The sequence below is a fragment of the Schistocerca nitens genome, chromosome 11 (genome assembly GCF_023898315.1).
Source record: "Schistocerca nitens isolate TAMUIC-IGC-003100 chromosome 11, iqSchNite1.1, whole genome shotgun sequence".
Lineage (NCBI taxonomy): Eukaryota > Metazoa > Arthropoda > Insecta > Orthoptera > Acrididae > Schistocerca > Schistocerca nitens.
In genome coordinates, this window is record NC_064624.1 from 31,672,265 (window position 1) to 31,694,941 (window position 22,677).

Sequence of the window (22,677 nt, forward strand, 5' to 3'; positions counted from 1 at the left end):
CACACATATAGTTATTCAGTCCATACTTTGTATCTTTTTTAACACATTACTACAAATTTTACTGTTTTTCTTAGAGATTCATAATATGTATACTCGCCACACACAGTAGTATATTTTTAGATGCATCGGAATATAAAACTATTGTCAAGAAACCCGGCTTTTCCTTCCTTTTATAGGAAAATAATATTTAATGCAAATGTATGCGGATGTTGCCTATTATGAATACTCTATACAGCAGTTGTGGATGTCCTATCATGAGAAAGATGGAATAAAACGTAATCACATCACTACAAAGTGTCATAGCTGAAGTGTAGCAAAACAGAACAGTGGCAATCACTTACTGATAACTATCTCCAGTTGTTACACATGCAGTTTCACCAATACAAAATAGGTAGGAAATCAAAAATAAAAACAATCTTTCTGAAAATAAAAATGAAGCATGAATACAGATTTCCAAAAACGTCATGTTTATTTACACACATTAAGGAAACTATCCACAATGGAAACATCTTTGAATAAAATGCAGGAAATATTTAGTACTCATGTTCTGAGCTCTCCCAAGTGTTGTACTTGTGTATACGAATAACTGGATTCGAATCATAAGACCTAATGTTTGTTTACCTATTTCATTTTGTGTAGAACTTACATGGTATTAAATACTGAAAAAATAATTAGGACCTTTAGTGCATAACACTTATCTACATCATCTCTCAATCATGTAAAGAGCTCTGTGAAACAAAAAAAATTTGCAAAAAATATAGCTATTGTGCACTGGTGTAAAGGGCAGCCAAGAACAATGAATTTATTAGATTACACATTTTAGCATCTGACCCATTTATGTGAAGATGCACTGATGAGCAAAAATGTCATGAATACTCCCTGTGAGGAGAATGAATGTCACATGTTGTACATACATGATGCAATAAGCAGATTACAAGTATACAAGCAGACCAGAAATTAACAAGGAATTGTTCTACCAATTACATGGGTCACGAACATGTAAGCCCAATGACATAAGTGACTTTATTAAAGAGTAGGTTACAGTGGCATTGCAGTTGGGAACTAGAACCTCAAAAGTGGTGAAGCTGGATCTATGCTACTGTTGTGAACGTTTGTGGAAAGTGGCTGAAAGGTGATAAATCAATAACCTTATGAGAACATGTAATGCACATATCCATCACAAATCATGGAGGTCAGGGGCTTGCCTGCTCTGTGAAGCTGGACATGTGGCAATATGTAGCATATCTAATTACAGAAAACAATGCTTGAGCAGCCATGCACGTTTCTGAACCCACAATTCAATGTACATTGTTGAACACAGGGCTCCACAACATATGGTAACTGTATGTTTCCATACCAATCCACCAAAATGTTCAATTGCAATTGCAGTGGGCAAGGGATCATTGAGGCTATAATGAAGGTCAATGCAAATGTCAACTGTCAGGATGGATGACATTTCCTGTTACACCAGGTCAGCTGCCACATTCAGATATGCTATATCTAGGTGAATGGCACCAGGTGGAGTGCCCATTATGCTATGGGGACAGTCACTCGGGCTCCTTTGGGACATCTGGTAGTAATTGAAGGGATCATGACAGTTGCCGGCTGTGACCTTTGTAGCTACCGCATAGCTTCCTTCATGCCAGGATATTATCTCCCATGGTGAAGGCATCTTCCAGGAGGATAACTGTCCATGTCACACGTGCAGACATGTACAGAACGACTCCACAGTGGTCTGAGTAGCATGGTACCTAACACATCTTGACCACACCATGTAGCTGATCTGAACATGTGGAATGCAAATGGTATAACATTCATCCCGAAACACATAAATGACATGTCAAGTCCATATCATGAAGAACTGTCGAAGTATTGTGTTCCGAAGGTGCACAAACATGCTATTAAGCACATTGCTATATTTGTTGTTACGTTTACTGACATCTCTTGAGAAAACATATCTCTGAGTAAAATAATTGTTATAACCATGTTTCTCCAGTGTTAAGTCTACTAGCGTGAATGAAGGAGGTGCCATTAATATATTTTTACTGTCACTGTTTCTAAAATACAGAGTAACAAGTACTACATGATGACTATGCAAGTCAACACACATCCTTGGAATTATACTGAATATTGCAAGGTACTTATGATTACTGACAAACATATGGATTTATCACAATACACAATCTTCCTGTCTCGAGACTGATAGAAGAACGTAAGTGTTAATGACAAATATACATTTGATTCCTATTTCTGAAGTATTTAGTAATACAATTTCTTGATGTCTCAAGTTGCAGATATGAATTATATCATCACATTATCTGTTACCAATCTATAGTACACATTATTGCACACTGTTTCACAATTAAACCACATTTTTATGTTATTTCACAGGCATTATAATTTATTGTCCCCTTGCTTCATCCATTATTTTACAGGCCTTGAGGGCACCAACCATGAAAACCTATTTACATAAACTACCACTTGCTTGTAGTTTCTTTCTGATGTGCAGTAATGCATGTGTCTTGAGAGTACCCAACTGAGTGCACCTTTTGTCACATATCACATTTGTGGGGTCCCCTTCCAATGTGTTCTAATGCATCTGCCTTGAGATAAGCTGATCTAAGAATGATCACTACATCACAGCGTATATGAATGATGTATCTTGAGATAGCCTGCCCTAACAAAAGATTTCCCACAAATATCAAATTTGTGATGTTTCTTTCCACTGTGAATTAAAGTATGTTTCTTGAGATAACCTAACTGGGCAAACGATGTCACAAATTTCACAAATATTAGGTATCTTTCCAGTGTGAATTAGTGTGTCTTGAGATTTCCCACAAATCTCACATGTACGAGGTTTCTCTCGAGTGTAAAGTGATATGTTTCTTGAGAACGCTTGAGAAAGCAAAAGATTACCAATAAATCTCACATTTAAGTTTCTTTCCAGTGTGAATAAATGCATGTTTCTTGAGATAAGCTGACTGGGCAAAAGATTTCCCACAAATATCGCATTTGTGGGGTTTCTTTCCAGTGTGAATTGATGTGTGTGCCTTGAGATTAGCTGACTGGGTAAACGATTTGCCACAAATCTCACATTTATGAGGTTTCTCTCCAGTGTGAATTAATCCATGTTTCTTGAGACTGCCTGCACCAGCAAAACATTGCCCACATATCTCACATTTGTAAGGTTTCTTTCCAGTGTGAAGTAAGATGTGCGTTTTGAGTCCACTTGACAAAACAAAAGATTTCCCACAAATCTCACATTTATGAGGTTTCTTTCCAGTGTGAATTAATGAGTGTTGCTTGAGATAAGCTGACTGGGCAAAATATTTCCCACAAATATCGCATTTGTGGGGTTTCTTTCCAGTGTGAATTAATGTGTGTACCTTGAGATTAGCTGACCGGGTAAACGATTTATCACAAATCACACATTTGTGAGGTTTTTTTCCAGTGTGAATTAATCCGTGTTTCTTGAGATTGCCTGCACCAGCAAAAGAATGTCCACAAATCTCACATTTATGAGGTTTCTTTCCAGCGTGAAGTAATATGTGTGTTTTGAGTCCGCTTGACAAAACAAAAGATTTCCCACAAATCTCACATTTATGAGATTTCTTTCCAGTGTGAATTAATAAGTGTTTCTTGAGATCGCTCGAGACAACAAAAGATTTCCCACAAATATCGCATTTGTGAGATTTCTTTCCGGTGTGAAATGATACATGTTGCTTTAGATCGCTTGGAAAAGCAAAAGATTTCCCACAACTCTCACATTTGTGAGGTTTCTTTCCAGTGTGAATTAATCCGTGTTTCTTGAGATTGCCTGCACCAGAAAAAGATTTGCCACAAATATCACATTTGTGGGTTCTGTTTGCAGTAAGTAGATTACCCTGGAAACTGACATTAACAGTTGTAGATAAAGTTCCATAATGATTTGTTTCCTCTGTATCATTTGTCAGAAGTGTGTTACCTATGTCATTATCAGACTTGTTTGCAGCTTTCCATGTTTCCTTGTATGAATTCAGCTTATTGAGTTCTGTGACAGAAACTTCTGGCTCACTATCTGAGAAGCTAGTGCTTTGATGCTCATCGCTATAGCCATAATTTTCATGGTTGCCAGCCGTTGAGAAATGGTAATTCTCACTCATTCGCAAATGTTTTTTCAAACTAACATTACTGTGAAATACCTCACCACACCACTTACAAACATATAAAGGTGGTAGCATACCATCAATGTGAATAAACACATGCTTTATGAATCTGTATTTTGAAGGAAAGCTCTGTTGGCAGAAATTACAGCTATATACATGTAATTCCTTTTCCCACGTACTACAGTTATATCGCATGGCAACTGAGCAGTTCTTATCAACAGTCATATCTTCTGTATTGGTACCAAACTTGTGTGTTGACTTCTCCATGTCTATCAAGAACTCATCCTGGACCAGTCTATGGTGACAAGTTTCTTCACATGATATGCCACTGCTCCCACCAGTACACTGAGTCAATCTGAAGAGTAAGGAGGTGGATGTTAAATACTGATATACATACAACAAAGAAACAATATTTAGGTGTCCATAAATCCAGTACTATAAGAGAGAATTCATAAAAGTGCAGAAGAAATTGTTAGAGATTTAAAATTGTAATATTCCACCAGAAGGAAGGAACTGATGAGGTAAAAATAATGATTAATCTGAGTCACTGCCAATTTGATCTGAAATTTTTAGATGAGAATTAAAATAATTCACTTTCAAGTGTTACAGTCGTTTTAAAATACAGTGCTACAAATTAATAGTCTACACTGATTTATTAATTGTATACAAAAAAATTTCAGTTACATGTTTTTACTAAGAGAAATAATTTTTAAATGTTCCTCTTCTATTATCGCAGCTCTGTAAATGGCTTTCCTTTGCCTGGCAAATACTTTCACCTTTGAAAATTTATTTCACCTAGCAAACAGTTTTTTTTTGTTTGATTCCCAATGAGTCAAGAACTACTGCAAGCATAATTATTTTGGTTAGGTATCTTGTATGGATGTTTATCAGGTGGATAATGACTGTTCATGAACAATAATCAATGTCACATCAATCTATGGAAAAAATGCATACTGATGAATGAATGTGAATGACAAAATTGCAGATGGTTTTAATCTAAGACTATGTTTTTGGCACTGCAACTTATATGAAGCCTTGCACAAATGGAAAAGCTGTCTAAAATGATTGAAATGGTTGTAAATTTTCCAGTATATCTGCAGTGAGACTTTTTGAAAATTTTTACATTTGGTCACCCGACACTGCAGAACACAAATAACTTAAGGACACACACATTAAACACTGCAGGCTGAGACTACATATCGAGTGGCAGTGACAATAGCTAATGCATGAGCTACCCCTGTAGTATCTGGGTCCCATAATTCCACCTGCAGTTAAACCCTTTCCCACAGAACAGAACTGTGATGCCTTTCAGGTCCCCATGTGCATCATGTTGCACATGAAAGATCACAAACTACTGGAGGCATGCATGCTCCAGTGTTTTCTTTTGTTCTGACTGTAACCTTAACTTTTTTGCATTGTGTTTGGTATATAGTTCTGTTTGGCATGGTATCTGGTAAATTTCGAATGATTTTAAACTCTTAATTGGGATCACACGGGTTTTTTAACGTAACCAGTATCGTTGTGTGTCAGATTCTAGAAGTTGAGAACTGAATCACTAAACGTTGTAACTTTTTAAAACTCAGTTACATGTATTTTCATACATATGGAAGTGAAGTAACAGAATATAAATAATGAAGAAAGAAATGAAAAAGTATGCAAGTGAGGTTTCAAAAAAATAGTTTTATTTCCACTATTTTAAGAAATAGAAAGGTAACAATTAAAATTTTAGACTATGCCAGTCAACCATAAACAAACCAGAATAAAAACCAGAATTTCTGGAAAACTTCAACAATACATAAATTTTGATGATAATTATTTATCAATTGTTTAAGAGACCTCCACATAAGCATTGTGTAGGTACTGAGTACTTGTGTCATATCCTTAATCTTTACTGCACAACATTTTTTGTGGCATGTACATTCATAGACTCTTAATGCAGTCATGATGGAAGTGCACATGTATTTTAATAACACACGTACTACAGCCTGAACAGCAACACTGCTGATGGTTTGCAACACTGCTGATGGTTTACACATTTGCTAAAACGTTTGGCACTATAGCTGTTACCTCTACTTTATTCCTTCCTTTGTTCTCTCAATTCTCAAACCAAAGAGCTGTCATTATGAACAAAAACAGTCTCTTACATTCTATCTAGATACTCCAGTACCCCTGTATCATACAACTAGTGCGGTCGGGGGATTAATGGGACTTCATCACTTTTACTTTGTCTTTCGGCTGAGGATGGTTGCGAAGTGCCATTGCATATATACACTAGTTTTGCGATGGGGTCGCCACTCCCAAAGACTACCGCCACTCCCCCCTACAGGGCAGGATTAGTGTGCCCTAACTGCCTACATCCGGTGTAATCCATGGGAAAGTGTGAATGTCTGAAAATGGTTGCAAGCCGTGTAATTGAGACAGAATGTGGAGACCAGCCTGGTATTCACCCAGTGGGATGTGGAAAACCGCCTAAAAACCACATCCAGGCTGGCCAGTACACTGGCCATTCATCATTAATCCACCAGATGGATTTGATCCAGGGATGGCGTGCATGCCTGAATCCAGGAAGGTGCGCGTTAGCGCTCTCAGCTACCCTGGTGGGTCGTTTCTTACATTACCGGTGGGTCGTTTCTTACATTACCATGAAAATATTACAATTGGTTCCACCTAGTAAGGAAATATTGTCAATGCATTTGATGCCAGGGTTGGAGACTGAATACAAGCAAGCCTATTAAACCTTTTACTCAGAAAAATTAATATCATGCAAAGAAGGTATGTTATTTTGAACATTTTTATATTATCAAGATTTTGTTTCATCACTGTTGAATCTCATCTAAGATACCTTGAGAGAAAACAAAACTTTGTTTCTTGTACAATGTCTCGATTTCTACCCATCACATCACCACTAAGTTACAGGGCAGGAATCTGCAAAGTAATGTTCTATTGTGTAGCACAAACATTGCTTGGATTGTGCATTTCTCCATTTGAAAGAGTTTCCCCTACCATAAAAGCAGGAATCATGGTGATATGACTGTATCCTCTGTTGTCGTTATCATTTCCTCCTCCTCCACCACCACCACCACCACCACCACCACCACCACCACCACCACCACCACCACCACCACCACCACCACCACCCTCTTCTGAAATTGTATCACCAATTTCCATCATGTTATGTTGATGAATATTACTGTCAACCAGAACTTCATATACCATTTATCAAAATATATATTAAATGACAGTTGTCTTACTTTCAGAACTCATGGATGATTGGTTTGTGGGGACTCAACTGCATGGTCATCAGTCCCAATTATTGCAGCTTTTTTTTACACAGTCCAATGTAGCCACTGTCACGAATGATGATGATCAAATGATGAGGACAGTGAAAACACCCAGTCATAACAACACAGCCAGGAATCAGACCCAGGATGCCATATTCCGGAAGCAGCAATGCTACCCAGTAGACCACAAGCTGTGGACAGAACTCGTGGAGAATAATAAGTCTGTTATGGCTGGTTTGAATGGTTTAGAGATGTGACACACTGCATACTGTAAAAGACACTGACAGAGAATAAACACAAGCTGCTGATAAAAACCCCTGCTGAGCAGTATTTGTTAAACGAGTGTGGTATCTCTGTTGGATGTCACAGTAACTTTATTAAGAATTTACTGAGCGTAAAACTATCTGAAAAGCAACCAGTTTTCATAACGAAGTCGACCCAAGGCGTTTTAAGTGATTATAATTACACTGACAGTGTTCCGGATGCTGATGTGTGAGCTCTACACTTTCCAGGATGCTGTGGCAGTTTAGGGTGTTCATTAACAGTTGTCCTCATCGAGTACACCGAAAAATAATTTTTCACTTTACGCCAAAAGGTGAAAATATGGCGCTATAAGCAGTGAGAATGAGACATCAGTGCAGGAAAAGAGGAGAAGCGATCAGACCAATGATACTGGTGGTTCTGGAATGTTTATTTGGATAGGATGAGAAGTTACATCTTCAAAATGCTGTGCAACATGCTGTATCCACGACATGACATGTCATGGTTGCCTACAGCATATTCAGAGTGAGGGGGAGGCGAGAGAGGGCGGCAGTGAGGGGCGAGAGAGGGCGGCAGTGAGTGGGGGTGGAGAAAGGACGTAAACAACAGGGGGGTGGGGGAGAGGACGAGGACGGGAACGGCGGGGGGTGGGGGAGAGGACGAGGACGAGGACGGGAACGGCGGGGGGTGGGGGAGAGGACGAGGACGAGGACGGGAACGGCGGGGGGTGGGGGAGAGGACGAGGACGAGGACGGGAACGGCGGGGGGTGGGGGAGAGGACGAGGACGGCGGGGGGTGGGGGAGAGGACGAGGACGGGAACGGCGGGGGGCGGGGGGTGGGGGAGAGGACGAGGACGGGAACGGCGGGGGGCGGGGGGTGGGGGAGAGGACGAAGACGGGAACGGCGGGGGGCGGGGGAAAGGACGAGGACGGGAACGGCGGGGGGCGGGGGAAAGGACGAGGACGGGAACGTCGGGGGCGGGGGGTGGGGGAGGGGGCGAGGACGAGGACGGTAACGGCGGGGGGCGGGGGGTGGGGGAGGGGGCGAGGGCGAGGACGGGAACGGCGGGGGGTGGGGGAGGGGGCGAGGGCGAGGACGGGAACGGCGGGGGGTGGGGGAGGGGGCGAGGGCGAGGACGGCGGGGGGTGGGGGAGGGGGCGAGGGCGAGGACGGGAACGGCGGGGGGCGGGGGGTGGGGGAGGGGGCGAGGGCGAGGACGGGAACGGCGGGGGGCGGGGGGTGGGGGAGGGGGCGAGGGCGAGGGCGAGGACGGGAACGGCGGGGGGCGGGGGGAGGGGGCGAGGACGGGAACGGCGGGGGGCGGGGGGTGGGGGTGGGGGCGGGGGGAGGGGGCGAGGACGGGAACGGCGGGGGGCGGGGGGTGGGGGGTGGGGGTGGGGGAGGGGGGAGGGGGCGAGGACGAGGACGGGAACGGCGGGGGGCGGGGGGTGGGGGGTGGGGGTGGGGGAGGGGGGAGGGGGCGAGGACGAGGACGGGAACGGCGGGGGGCGGGGGGAGAGGACGAGGACGGGAACGGCGGGGGGCGGGGGGTGGGGGACGAGGACGGGAACGGCGGGGGGCGGGGGGCGGGGGGCAGGGGGCGAGGACGGGAACGGCGGGGGGCGGGGGGCAGGGGGCGAGGACGGGAACGGCGGGGGGCGGGGGGGAGGGGGCGAGGACGGGAACGGCGGGGGGCGGGGGGGAGGGGGCGAGGACGGGAACGGCGGGGGGCGGGGGGGAGGGGGCGAGGACGGGAACGGCGGGGGGCGGGGGGGAGGGGGCGAGGACGGGAACGGCGGGGGGCGGGGGGGAGGGGGCGAGGACGGGAACGGCGGGGGGCGGGGGGGAGGGGGCGAGGACGGGAACGGCGGGGGGCGGGGGGGAGGGGGCGAGGACGGGAACGGCGGGGGGCGGGGGGGAGAGGACGAGGACGGTAACGGCGGGGGGCGGGGGAGGGGGCGAGGACGGTAACGGCGGGGGGCGGGGGAGGGGGCGAGGGCGAGGACGAGGACGGGAACGGCGGGGGGCGGGGGACGAGGACGGGAACGGCGGGGGGCGGGGGACGAGGACGGGAACGGCGGGGGGCGGGGGGGAGGACGGGAACGGCGGGGGGGAGGGGGCGAGGACGGGAACGGCGGGGGGAGGGGGCGAGGACGGGAACGGCGGGGGGAGGGGGCGAGGACGGGAACGGCGGGGGGCGGGGGGGAGGGGGCGAGGACGGGAACGGCGGGGGGCGGGGGGGAGGGGGCGAGGACGGGAACGGCGGGGGGCGGGGGGGAGGGGGCGAGGACGGGAACGGCGGGGGGCGGGGGGGAGGGGGCGAGGACGGGAACGGCGGGGGGCGGGGGGAGGGGGCGAGGACGGGAACGGCGGGGGCGGGGGGAGAGGACGGGAACGGCGGGGGGCGGGGGGAGAGGACGGGAACGGCGGGGGGCGGGGGGAGAGGACGGGAACGGCGGGGGGCGGGGGGAGAGGACGGGAACGGCGGGGGGCGGGGGGCGGGGGGAGAGGACGGGAACGGCGGGGGGCGGGGGGAGAGGACGGGAACGGCGGGGGGCGGGGGGAGAGGACGGGAACGGCGGGTGGGGGGAGAGGACGGGAACGGCGGGGGGCGGGGGGAGAGGACGGGAACGGGGGGGCGGGGGGAGGCGACGGGAACGGCGGGGGGCGGGGGGAGCGGACGGGAACGGCGGGGGGCGGGGGGAGAGGACGGGAACGGCGGGGGCGGGGGGAGAGGACGGGAACGGCGGGGGGCGGGGGGAGAGGACGGGAACGGCGGGGGGCGGGGGGAGAGGACGGGAACGGCGGGGGGCGGGGGGAGAGGACGGGAACGGCGGGGGGCGGGGGGAGAGGACGGGAACGGCGGGGGGCGGGGGGAGAGGACGGGAACGGCGGGGGGCGGGGGGAGAGGACGGGAACGGCGGGGGGCGGGGGGAGAGGACGGGAACGGCGGGGGGCGGGGGGAGAGGACGGGAACGGCGGGGGGCGGGGGGAGAGGACGGGAACGGCGGGGGGCGGGGGGAGAGGACGGGAACGGCGGGGGGCGGGGGGAGAGGACGGGAACGGCGGGGGGCGGGGGGAGAGGACGGGAACGGCGGGGGGCGGGGGGAGAGGACGGGAACGGCGGGGGGCGGGGGGAGAGGACGGGAACGGCGGGGGGCGGGGGGAGAGGACGGGAACGGCGGGGGGCGGGGGGAGAGGACGGGAACGGCGGGGGGCGGGGGGAGAGGACGGGAACGGCGGGGGGCGGGGGGAGAGGACGGGAACGGCGGGGGGCGGGGGGAGAGGACGGGAACGGCGGGGGGCGGGGGGAGAGGACGGGAACGGCGGGGGGCGGGGGGAGAGGACGGGAACGGCGGGGGGCGGGGGGAGAGGACGGGAACGGCGGGGGGCGGGGGGAGAGGACGGGAACGGCGGGGGGCGGGGGGAGAGGACGGGAACGGCGGGGGGCGGGGGGAGAGGACGGGAACGGCGGGGGGCGGGGGGAGAGGACGGGAACGGCGGGGGGCGGGGTGAGAGGACGGGAACGGCGGGGGGCGGGGTGAGAGGACGGGAACGGCGGGGGGCGGGGTGAGAGGACGGGAACGGCGGGGGGCGGGGTGAGAGGACGGGAACGGCGGGGGGCGGGGTGAGAGGACGGGAACGGCGGGGGGCGGGGGGAGAGGACGGGAACGGCGGGGGGCGGGGGGAGAGGACGGGAACGGCGGGGGGCGGGGGGAGAGGACGGGAACGGCGGGGGGCGGGGGGAGAGGACGGGAACGGCGGGGGGCGGGGGGAGAGGACGGGAACGGCGGGGGGCGGGGGGAGAGGACGGGAACGGCGGGGGGCGGGGGGAGAGGACGGGAACGGCGGGGGGCGGGGGGAGAGGACGGGAACGGCGGGGGGCGGGGGGAGAGGACGGGAACGGCGGGGGGCGGGGGGAGAGGACGGGAACGGCGGGGGGCGGGGGGAGAGGACGGGAACGGCGGGGGGCGGGGGGAGAGGACGGGAACGGCGGGGGCGGGGGGAGAGGACGGGAACGGCGGGGGGCGGGGGGAGAGGACGGGAACGGCGGGGGGCGGGGGGAGAGGACGGGAACGGCGGGGGGGCGGGGGGAGAGGACGGGAACGGCGGGGGGGCGGGGGGAGAGGACGGGAACGGCGGGGGGGCGGGGGGAGAGGACGGGAACGGCGGGGGGGCGGGGGGAGAGGACGGGAACGGCGGGGGGGCGGGGGGAGAGGACGGGAACGGCGGGGGGGCGGGGGGAGAGGACGGGAACGGCGGGTGGCGGGGGGAGAGGACGGGAACGGCGGGTGGCGGGGGGAGAGGACGGGAACGGCGGGGGGCGGGGGGAGAGGACGGGAACGGCGGGGGGCGGGGGGAGAGGACGGGAGCGACGGGCGGGGGGAGAGGACGGGAGCGACGGGCGGGGGGAGAGGACGGGAGCGACGGGCGGGGGGAGAGGACGGGAGCGACGGGCGGGGGGAGAGGACGTGAGCGACGGGCGGGGGGAGAGGACGTGAGCGACGGGGGGGGAGAGGACGGGAGCGACGGGGGGGAGAGGACGGGAGCGACGGGGGGGGAGAGGACGGGAGTGACGGGGGGGAGAGGACGGGAGTGACGGGGGGGAGAGGACGGGAGTGATGGGGGGGAGAGGACAGGAGTGATGGGGGGAGAGGACAGGAGTGATGGGGGGAGAGGACAGGAGTTAGAGATGACAGTAAAGCAGCTACGGCTTGAGGTCCACAGTACAAATGGGTGGGGAGGGGGGAAGGAAGGAATGAGTACTCTCCTCCCTGTGCTTTGACTAATTGTATGTGTAGTAGCTCCTATTCCAAGTGCAGTTCAGATGCATGTCATATTTCACTGATATGAGCCTCTGACACCTCCACTCCTATGGCCAGTGCTCCATCAACTTTCATGAAGCACACACTGCCCCGTGCATCTCACATCTCTGAGCCCATTACGTCATATCATGATACTACAACTAACATCTATGAAGTGCTGCGTATGTTAAATTGTTTAAAATACCTGTCCATCCAAAAAACGTTTGAGAACTGATCTACCTGTAACTTTCATATGTTTTGTTACTATGTAAAATGACGATGATGCCTGATGTTTATGTACATGATTACTCTGACATTCATAATTATGGGCCTGGCAGAGGGTCATCCAACCATCATTTGTAATCTACTTCTCTACCATTCCACTCTCACTGCATGCAGGGAAAACAAGCACTTACACCTTTCCATTTGGGCGCTGATTTCTCATACTTTACTATGATAATTTCTCCCTGCGTAGATGGGCATTAGTAAAATATCATCACACTATCGACAAAATTCGTGTTTCAAATTTCATGATAAATTAGTGCCACAGCGAAAAAAGTGTTTTAATGACCACCACCCCAGTTCACGTATCATATCCATAGCACACTCCCCCTTATTTTGCGATGGTATAAAACGAGCTGCACTTCTTTCAATTTCTTTCATGTCCCCCACCACACTGCAATAGTCCACAAGATAATAGATAAGCATAATGTAAGCCGGTTCTTTAGTAGACCTGTTACGTTTTCCAAGTGGTCTGCCAAGGAATCAGTCTTTGGTTTGCTTTCTCAGAGCATTATCTATAAGGATGTTATGATTCAATTTATTCAAAGTGTATTTCCTATGCATTCAGTTGAGTTCACAGCTTTTAGGTTTGTATGATTTATCATGTGAACGAAATTTATCACATTCCTTTCCGTACTCACGTGGTTGACTTCATATTCTTCATTATTTACAGTCAATTGCTATTTTCCACATCATACAGATATCTTTTCTATCACCCCACAATTCGTTTCCATCATCTGATGACTTTACGATAAGGTTAATGACAACATAATCTGCAAACAATCTAAGAGGTTGTCTCTTAAATCGTGTATGTAGGTCAGGGACAAGAAAGGGCCTATAACACTTACTTGGGAACGTCAGATATTAATTCGATGACTTTCTGTCAGTTATTACGAACTGTGACCTTTCTGATACAAAATCACGAGTCAGTGCACACAACTACGATGATACTCCACGGGCACACAATGTAATCGGAAGTCACTTGTGAGGAATTGAGTCAAAAGCCTTCTGAAAACCATAAATATGGAATCAATGTAATGTCATCTGTCCTAATCAGTCATTACTTTGCGAGAATAAAGAGCTTGTGTTTCACAAGAATTATGTTTTCCGAATAAGTGTTGGCTATTTGTGAATAAATGTCGTCTTCAAGGTAATTCATAATGTTCAAACAGACTATATTTTCCGAAATCCTACTGCAAACGACGTTAGTTGTATGGGCGTGCATTTCATCGGATTACTCACATTCCCTGTCTTGGTTTCTGGTGTAATTCGTGCAACTTTCCTGTCATCGAGTACCAATCTTTCTGCCATTGAAGAGTTGTATATGACTGCTAAGTATGCAGCTACTGAATCAGCATATTCTGAAAGGAGCCTGGATGGTGTACAATCTGGACCAGAGGCATTGCCTCTCCCAACTATTAAGCTGCTCCACTACATTTATCCTGTGACGGAATTTAGAAAATCCGTCTTCAGTGACTCGCTTTAGCAGCACTGTCGTCAATAACTTAACCACTTTTATCACGCAGTGAAGGTATTAATGCACCTCTTAAATTGTATACTTCACATACAACCAGAATTTCTTTGGGTTTACGATCAGATTTCGAGACAGAATGTCGTTCTGGAAACTATTAAAAGTCTCTCTAATTGATTTTGCGCTAAATTTCGGGCTTCTGTAAAACTTCGAAAATCTTGTGGATTTTGCGGTCTTTTAAATTTGGCATGTGTAATTCATTGCTTCTGCACCAGTGGTCTGACCTGTTTTTTTTTTTTTTGTCAGTACCACATTTCATTGATTTGACGCGTATCTCTCAGTTATTACTCATTTGACTTTAAACCGCATCTGGACTAAGTTTAGAAAGACTTATCAGACGGAGTGGAAACTGTATCTTCGGAATGTGTCAAGCGAATTTGTACCTGCTTTAAGGGTGAATTTTGCATTTATTTTGGTCAGTCTCGATGTTACAGTATTCACTCTTGTGAACTCTTCATGGCTCAACAACATTGTGGTCACTAATCCCTGCTTGGTCAGGGCTATTATGATGTCAAGGATGTTTTCGCGCTTCTGTACCCATTGTTCAAAATAATTTTCAGAGACGCCATTCAGTACGGTTTCGGACGACGCTTTATGCCTACCACTGGCATTAAACATTTATTTTCGCCAATATATAGAGGGTAGTTTTTCTTCCAATTATTCGCAATATTACGGACTGTATTGGTAAAGTTCTGGCCAAGTTTCAAGTTTAAACAATCTTTAGACCTACAAAGAAGATTAGTGAGTGTAAACGTAAGCTTCCGCGTCCGTTGTCACACTCAATAAAATTCTTCTGGGTTTGAAGCCGCATTGTCAACTATAAAATTTCGACGTCTTGGCGACTGTTGCAAGACGCCTTTCTCAAACCCAGAAGATTTTTACTGCCCAAGATTAGTGAATGTACAAGATTGACGAATATAAAATTGCATGTGGTTGTGGGAAGGTTTATATTGGAACAACGATAAGAAATGTCAATACCCTCTGAACGGAACACAAAAGAAACTGTCGACTGGGATATACTGACAAATCAGCTGTAGCGGAACACGTTTTTATAGACTGTGATCATGAAATAAAATTTAGTGAGACAAGCGTGTTAGCCAGGACATCTATTATTATGCACGTATGTATAGGAAAGCTATAGAGATTAAGGAACACCACAATAATTTCAACAGAAAAGAGGAAGGCTTACAGTTACACAGGATACGGTGGTCGCCTCTCCACCAACAATTTGACGATCGATTACATTCGATTGAGAATAATGACGCTAGTCAAAGAGACTTATAGTCGGTCCCAATTGAACGTATGTTGGTGCCCTCTATATGAACGGGAATTCCACTGCCTGGCAGCCATAACTGACTCACCTCCAAAGTTGGCAACGAAACGCCAGGAAGTAGTAGCTTTACAGATCGAAAACGGCATCTCAGCCCAGAGCTTTTAACTGATCACTACCCATAGTACCTCAAAGGAACTATCTACTTAAATTTCACTACAGGGTAAACTACTTCCACCAGCAATTAACACTACACCACCTGTATCTCATCTATTCTTTGTGTACATGGATAGGTCTCTTGAAAAATTTCAGCTGAACTTATTTCCATACCTTTATTGTGGTTGTATCTACCCTCTTTCGGTGTTCTACTTGCAGCCTTTGAAACTGAAGCCCTTTCTGCACTTACCTGAGACCCTCTAACCTAAAAAAGCCCAGTCTCCTCTACACATCCCCATACTCGTGGAACTGCTTCCTTTGTGTAGTTGACTCCTGACCCACTCAGCAAAAAAATGAATGGAAATTTCAGAGAGTGACAAATACAGGATTGTAACTGTACCAGCATAGCAGTTCCACATAGTGCAGGTAAAATAACCGAAGTTTAGTCTGAAAGACTAAACAACCTACTTCTAGAGTATACAAATTGTGGTAAGTAAATGAAATCATAGCTCAATTAAGACTGTTTACAGCTTCAGCTGGTGAAGAGAATGCTGGTCACATGAGCGAAATATTATCGATCTTACCTGAGCTTTGAAAAATATGCGTCGTCAAGTAATTGGGGAGAGAATTGTCCACGAGCTTTACAGACTTGCATGCAGAATATTTCTGATAATACAAGGAATGGATTATGCATGGCAGGCTGATCTCAGATACGCAAGACTACTTAAAATCAAATAATGGTGTCAAGTACATTCTCACGGTCAGAGACACACATTCCAAATTTGCTTGGGCCTTAGCTTTGAAAGTAAAGACACGGAAGGAGGTTTGAGAGGTTTCTAAACAATTGTTGCAGACAGGACTAACTCGACGCCACAACAACCTTGAGGAATATGATGGAAGTGAATTTTACGACAGGCATTTCAAAGCAGAATTGGAATGATGTTGGATAAATCACTACTCAACATTCTCCCATTTGGAAACTAGTATTGCCAAATGGTTGAACTGGACCATGAAAAACCGAATGTGGAAGCAATTTAATCTTCAACGTATGTGCAAATGGCTGAACATACAGGCACAGATCATTGACAAGTATAATCGCATTATTCACCACAGAATTAAGAACAAACCCATTGATGTCACAAACGAACTACGGGATAGCTTTAAACCCATTATGTTCCTCATAGAGCAGATTGTACGATGTTGAGGGAACAGGGCTTTGATGAAATGGTTTAGTTTCTCATCGAAGCTCAACAGTTGGGTGAACACTCGCAAACTGCTACGTAATACGAAGCCGGCCGCGGTGGTCTCGCGGTTCTAGGCGCGCAGTCCAGAGCCGTGCGACTGCTACGGTCGCAGGTTCGAATCCTGCCTTGGGCATGGATGTGTGTGTCCTTAGGTTAGTTAGGTTTAATTACTTCTAAGTTCTAGGGGACTGATGACCACAGCAGTTGAGTCCCATAGTGCTCAGAGCCATTTGAACCGTAATATGAAAAGCAAAGTTCAAACCATGCAGTAATGTGACAAGTACTAGGAAATGTATCAACAAAGTTGGAGGTGGTATTCTCGAGAATCTGTCATCAGAAGTTTGTATCTCTGGATATAATTTCTGTGGAGCTGGAACAAAATTGAAATAGCACCAAGATTATGGTGATAAGGGCTTTGACGCATTAAAAAATGTGTGCAAAGAGCACATCAGCGCCTACACTACAAATAAAAATCACCATATTGCACACCAAATACTCACTGATAACACTGCACAGGTACGTCAAGGGACGGATATTCATGTAGGACAACCTATTTCTGCATATGCTGTTGATAAGGAAATGTTTGCTAGAACTTAAATTGGGTACTGTACTAACCTTCAAGCAATACTGAATGCATCTCACTGCATACTAAAGAAGAAGAAAAACCTATGGGATGTTTAAAAAATTGGTGACAGCTCCAAAAGGTGCCTTGAGGCAGAAAAAAGGAAGGAAATGATGTGTTAAAACGCCCAGGTGGAATAATTCTGGCTTTGATACCTACATTTGCTGGGCTGTCAGCCACTGGTTTCATTAGCTAGGAGAGCTGATATATTTCAAGCACTAGAGAATGCCTGAAAAAGTGAAAAGTAATTACAAGCAACTAAAAGGCGCAATATGACCATGGAGGCCATCGCTATAGGTAAAGGCCTCTATTTACAATACAGAAGATGGCTTGGGTTGTACATTAAAAAAACGCCCACAGCAATGGTACTGAAAAGAAGGGTAAAAACATAGATCTGCTTAGACTCACCAGAAAATTTAAAATCATGAGATTTTACAGCGTGTTTATGTAGGATACTTTGCCTGAGACAATGTGCAAAACCACAAAACGTGTAACAGTAAATTTAGATGTTGTTCGAGGTATGGAGCTCTTGGTGATTTAAGGCCACCTAAAGAATTGTGTTGTCACTTCACCAATACAAACCAGCTGTTGTACAATGTTCGACGCTACCATGACTTCAGTTCATACCTCTGAGGATATTTCTGACTGATATTTTTCATCAAAATTGCATAAAAACGAGCAGTATGCAAGTCTCTGCATCATTTGAAGCTTTGATGTACTGACGTTCACTCTAATCCTAATTAGGCTAAAGTGAAAGCAAACTACTTTCCTGCAATATATGAGCAGGGGGTAGTTATGTACAGCATTGACTGGCTGGAAACACACGAAACCATAGCTAACGTCACTGGCTTAAGGAGGCAAGTTGATTTAGAACTGAAACCGATTGTAAAATCCTTGACGAAAAGGGAGCTGAGATGCCTGGAGGGAGAGTCCATATGGTTAATGGTGATAGCAAAGGCAATGATACAACGAGCATTCAGGCATCCCGTTTTCCTGGATAAATGTGTGACAAATCTGAACCATATAAACCTAGAGACAACTTTAGTCTTTCAAAACTTCCTCTAGTAAATGTGTAAGATGGCCTCTGAAGTCCCAGATGTATGGACTACAGGATACCAGAACTCCAGCAGATGTATCATGATGATTGTTTAAAATGTGGAGAGCACATCTCCGCAAGCGAAACACATTGCTGCATGCCTCAGTCCACCAGGGAACAGAACATGCTACAGTAAACTTAAAGTGCATGGTATGGAACATACTTTGGCGGTAAGGATAACGTTTGGAAGATACTTTATGTGGTCATCACAGCTGTGTAAATGTCGTGAGAGAGGGGTAAAGCCTCCGGTTGGCCTTGGAAAGCTGCCAATTGGATCTGCACTCAGGTGGGATAGGAGTCGGCAAATGGATAGCACACAGAAATTGATCACCTGAGTATGTGTCAGAGGGAATGGGCCATTCAAGATGATGAGCGAGCTATACAGTGCAGAACGAGAGGTCCAAATGGTAACAAATGTCCATGGAATCTGAAAGGAACGTGAGTGCTCCAGTGCTAAGATATGATTCTGGAAGTCAGCTAAGAGGGAACCTCTTGGACAGGTTCTCCCAGAGCACCGAAGCAGATGGTGGGCATTAAAATCGCCAAGCAGCAAAAAGGCGTGAGGGAACTGACCAATGAGCTGGAGTAAGTCTGACTTAGTAACAGACGTTATGTAGACAAAAGGTGAAATGAGGAAGGAAAATATAGACTGCAACAGCTAGCAGTCGAGTGTTCAATGAGATGGATGACCAGCATGGCTCCCCCATGAGGTATAATGCTGTCCTTGGGGGAACATCACAGAGGAGCAGAAGGAAACATGAGCGATCAAAGGGGTTGTGAGGACAATTTTTAATATGACAATTTTTTTCTTGGAAGCAGAAAACAAGTGGACACTGCAATTCCAAGAGCAGCTGTAACTCCTCCTTGTTGGATCTAATGCCATGACTGTTCCATTGGAGAAGAGTCATAACAGGGAATGGGGATTGGGGAGGAGGGAACAAATGAAGGTTAGTCACCTTGGTGGCTGCTGAGTGCCAGCCTTCAAAAATCCACTGCTACAGGAGGCAGAGGCTGGAGAATCCTGTTCCATGAGCTCTGCAAACATATTGGCATTCTCCCTTAGTCAGCCTGTGAATTCTATGGCAGAAAACCAGTAGGCAGTGGGCACCAGCAAAATTGAGGTCAGCCAGGTGAGAGTATATGTTGCAATACCACTGAAGAAGATCTCTAAATCAGGTAAGGAGAAAAAAGTTTGTTTTTGTTTGAGCTCTTAGAACTTTCTAGTTGGCAGATGAAGACTGTTTTTAACTGTAGAAAGTCTTTTGCAGGAGTACTGCTTTTGTCCTTTCAGCCTGCCAGTTGTGTAACAGGTTATTTCACCACCAGGGGCAAAGATCTGATGGCTTGTTGCGCAGCTGTAGGAGCAGATGGGGATGCTACTGTGACCTGGGTGACTTCACTACTGCAATACTGAACTTGGGGTCGCAAGTCTGGGTGGGCATATCCTATATTATGCATAGCATAGCAAAAACGATACTGCAAATGTCAATCGTAAAATTCACAGATTTTGACAAGCTAACAACTGTGAGTGACAAAGTGGAGTTTGGTGTCTACCACTCGGATCTCCTAATCGGCTTGCTTGTTAAGACACATGGGAAATTCATGGGATTACAATTGATACAGCACAAAGGAGGCAAACTGCTGCCCTCGTGAGCATCTCTGCCAAGAGTAACAAATTTGGCCATGTTTTGACAAGATACGTGTTTTATTATAATGTTGACACTTGTAGGAACTCATCTGGTTTGTAATTTATGGTTGGACCGTGATGACTTCATAGCCTGCCTTAATCTTTGAGGCAAACATTACTCAGTGAGGCCATCAAGCATCAGAATGTAAATAACACCTTGCGAAGAGTTCAGTGTAAGATGGTTCTCCACATGAAAAGGATAGCTCTGTATATGTGATGCTGTAAGCAGTTGAGCTTGAGAATCACAATACATCTTCAGAAGCACAGTTGCATTACATAAATGGGAATAGGAGTTCACAGGGCCTGCAACTGCAACACCACCTTTCAGAATAATGCACACATTAACTGTAGCAAAGGACGGACCACCTCCAGTGCATGATACCATGAGGAACCGAGGTGCAGTTGGGAGGGTCTTCAAATCTTTAGCCTCATTCTGTTTACGTATAGTAGACACACAGTAAGATGGTGAGTCATTGCAAAAAAATAAATAAATAAATCCCCATGGTTGCCAACATCTACAATGGCATGCTCCTTCCAACTGGGGGCACCCTCAGAGGGGGGATTCACCCCACCGTAAATGACTGTTCATACCTCAGGTCACACCTCCCGAACTCCTGACAGAGGGACGAATTGGGATTTGGGAAGGTAACAGCTTAGGCAGTTACCCATCTCTGGGCCTGGACTGTATAAGAGTGTACGTGCGAACCCTACCTGTTGACCTGGAGCTTGGCATTATCCATTACCTTGTCACCTGTAATGTGTGTAATGAATGGGCCAGCCTTCAGGAACACACCGGGACAAAGGAGAAACAAAGAGAATGAGGATTCACCGGTTAAGTCTTCACAGCCTTACTGAAAGTGGCACCAGCTACTTAAGATTCTTCTTGATGGTGGCCTGTACACTGTCACCACTACAAACTTGTGTGCTTCCTGAGCACCACTGTGCCACAGCATTGAAAGAGCTGTTCAACACTATGTTCATTAATCTGGAAGGCCAGGAATCAGCTCCAATTTTTGGATATGTAGCCACTCACCCTTCCTTCTTACTTTTCTATTGCAGTATATTAGCTTGGGCTCATCAAGAGGAACCTGCTGAATTTCAGTGAGTCATGTGACATTCTGAATTCAGTCCAATACAGCTGCTGACATTCCACCTGAACTTTTATTTACCTGTACAGATATTAGACATTTGCTCTATTTATCTAGGAACAGTCACATAATGGTTGTTGCAGAGAATAGCAGTACTGACCATACTGCCTTGTAATGTTGTTGCTTATCGGTGATACTGAGTAATTACAGTAGGGCATTTTATATCTGACGTACTTTCACAAGCAATAAAAATTTATGTTTCTCAAAAAGTTCTGCAGTGAATTATGAAAACTTACCTTGCACTATCAGATGCGTATCTTGTTGAGGTTTCCACCTGAAATATATGAAGAAATTGCCTGTGACTTACAACTGATGAGACAGTAAATAAATATAATTCAATTAATGCCCACCAACATATGATTGGTCCACAAAATGCTGTAAGTGAGGCTTGAAAATATCATTAAAGAGGACATGATAAACAGTTTCAGTTAATGAAACAGAATGTCAGTAAGAATTCACTCTCCATTTCCTCACTTTGTCTTCAGTTCTGTAAATATCTACATAAGCCAGTAATTTGGTTGTACCCATACTTCCTACTAGACACTTCACAAAGAAAAATGACCAAAACATCTTTCATCTGTCATGTACTTATGTATTGTGTAAGATTTTCATTCATTTTTTTTTATTATGAAAAGTGAGAGATGAATCGATCATCGTAAGTGACACATTTGGGCCTTTGTGCTCTGGCCAGCCCAGACCAACTTGCAGAGGTGAGGAGTGACTTCTAAACCCAACCTAAGTTCACACTCAGAACTATATACACGCTTGGACCATTAAATATACAAACATTAATAAATATTGGCAGACTCAAAATACTTTCAGACATTGTAAATGGACAAGTTAAAACTGGCATTACAAAAAAGCACATTCACAGATGAAGAAATACAACATTCAGAGAACAATAGATTTTTCAAAGAGAACACAGGGAAGAAATTCGTGAAACTCCTCCAGTACTAGGCTCTGCATTTATAAATGGCAAATCTATTTTGCAATCAGTAGCAAATTTTTCATTACCTCCAGAAAGACTCTCTCCCTGCCATAATTCAATATTTAGATGAGAGGTACAAAATAATTAATGCACATGCAGTAACAAATCAGGGCAACAAGAACAATTCAGAAAGTAAAACAGTCCTGAGAACAATATTGAG

General features: G+C 47.1%; 1 protein-coding gene across 5 annotated transcripts in view; it reads right to left on the reverse strand.

Annotated features, from left to right (window-relative positions):
- Positions 1–481: 481 nt before the first annotated feature.
- LOC126212951 (zinc finger protein 43-like) overlaps positions 482–22,677 on the reverse strand; it is a 142,182-nt gene continuing 119,986 nt past the window's right edge. Inside the window, exons 5-7 of one of the 5 annotated variants that reach the window (XM_049940470.1) lie at positions 21,766–21,803; positions 3,440–4,500; positions 486–3,103 (exon numbers count right to left, since the gene is read on the reverse strand). In XM_049940470.1, coding sequence (XP_049796427.1) covers positions 2,913–3,103; positions 3,440–4,500; positions 21,766–21,803 — 1,290 coding nt within the window. In that variant the 3' untranslated portion in view covers positions 486–2,912. Of the gene's footprint in view, positions 4,501–21,765; positions 21,804–22,677 lie in introns of all 5 variants that reach the window. The other 4 variants (XM_049940469.1, XM_049940468.1, XM_049940471.1 and 1 more) reach the window with 4 other exon arrangements.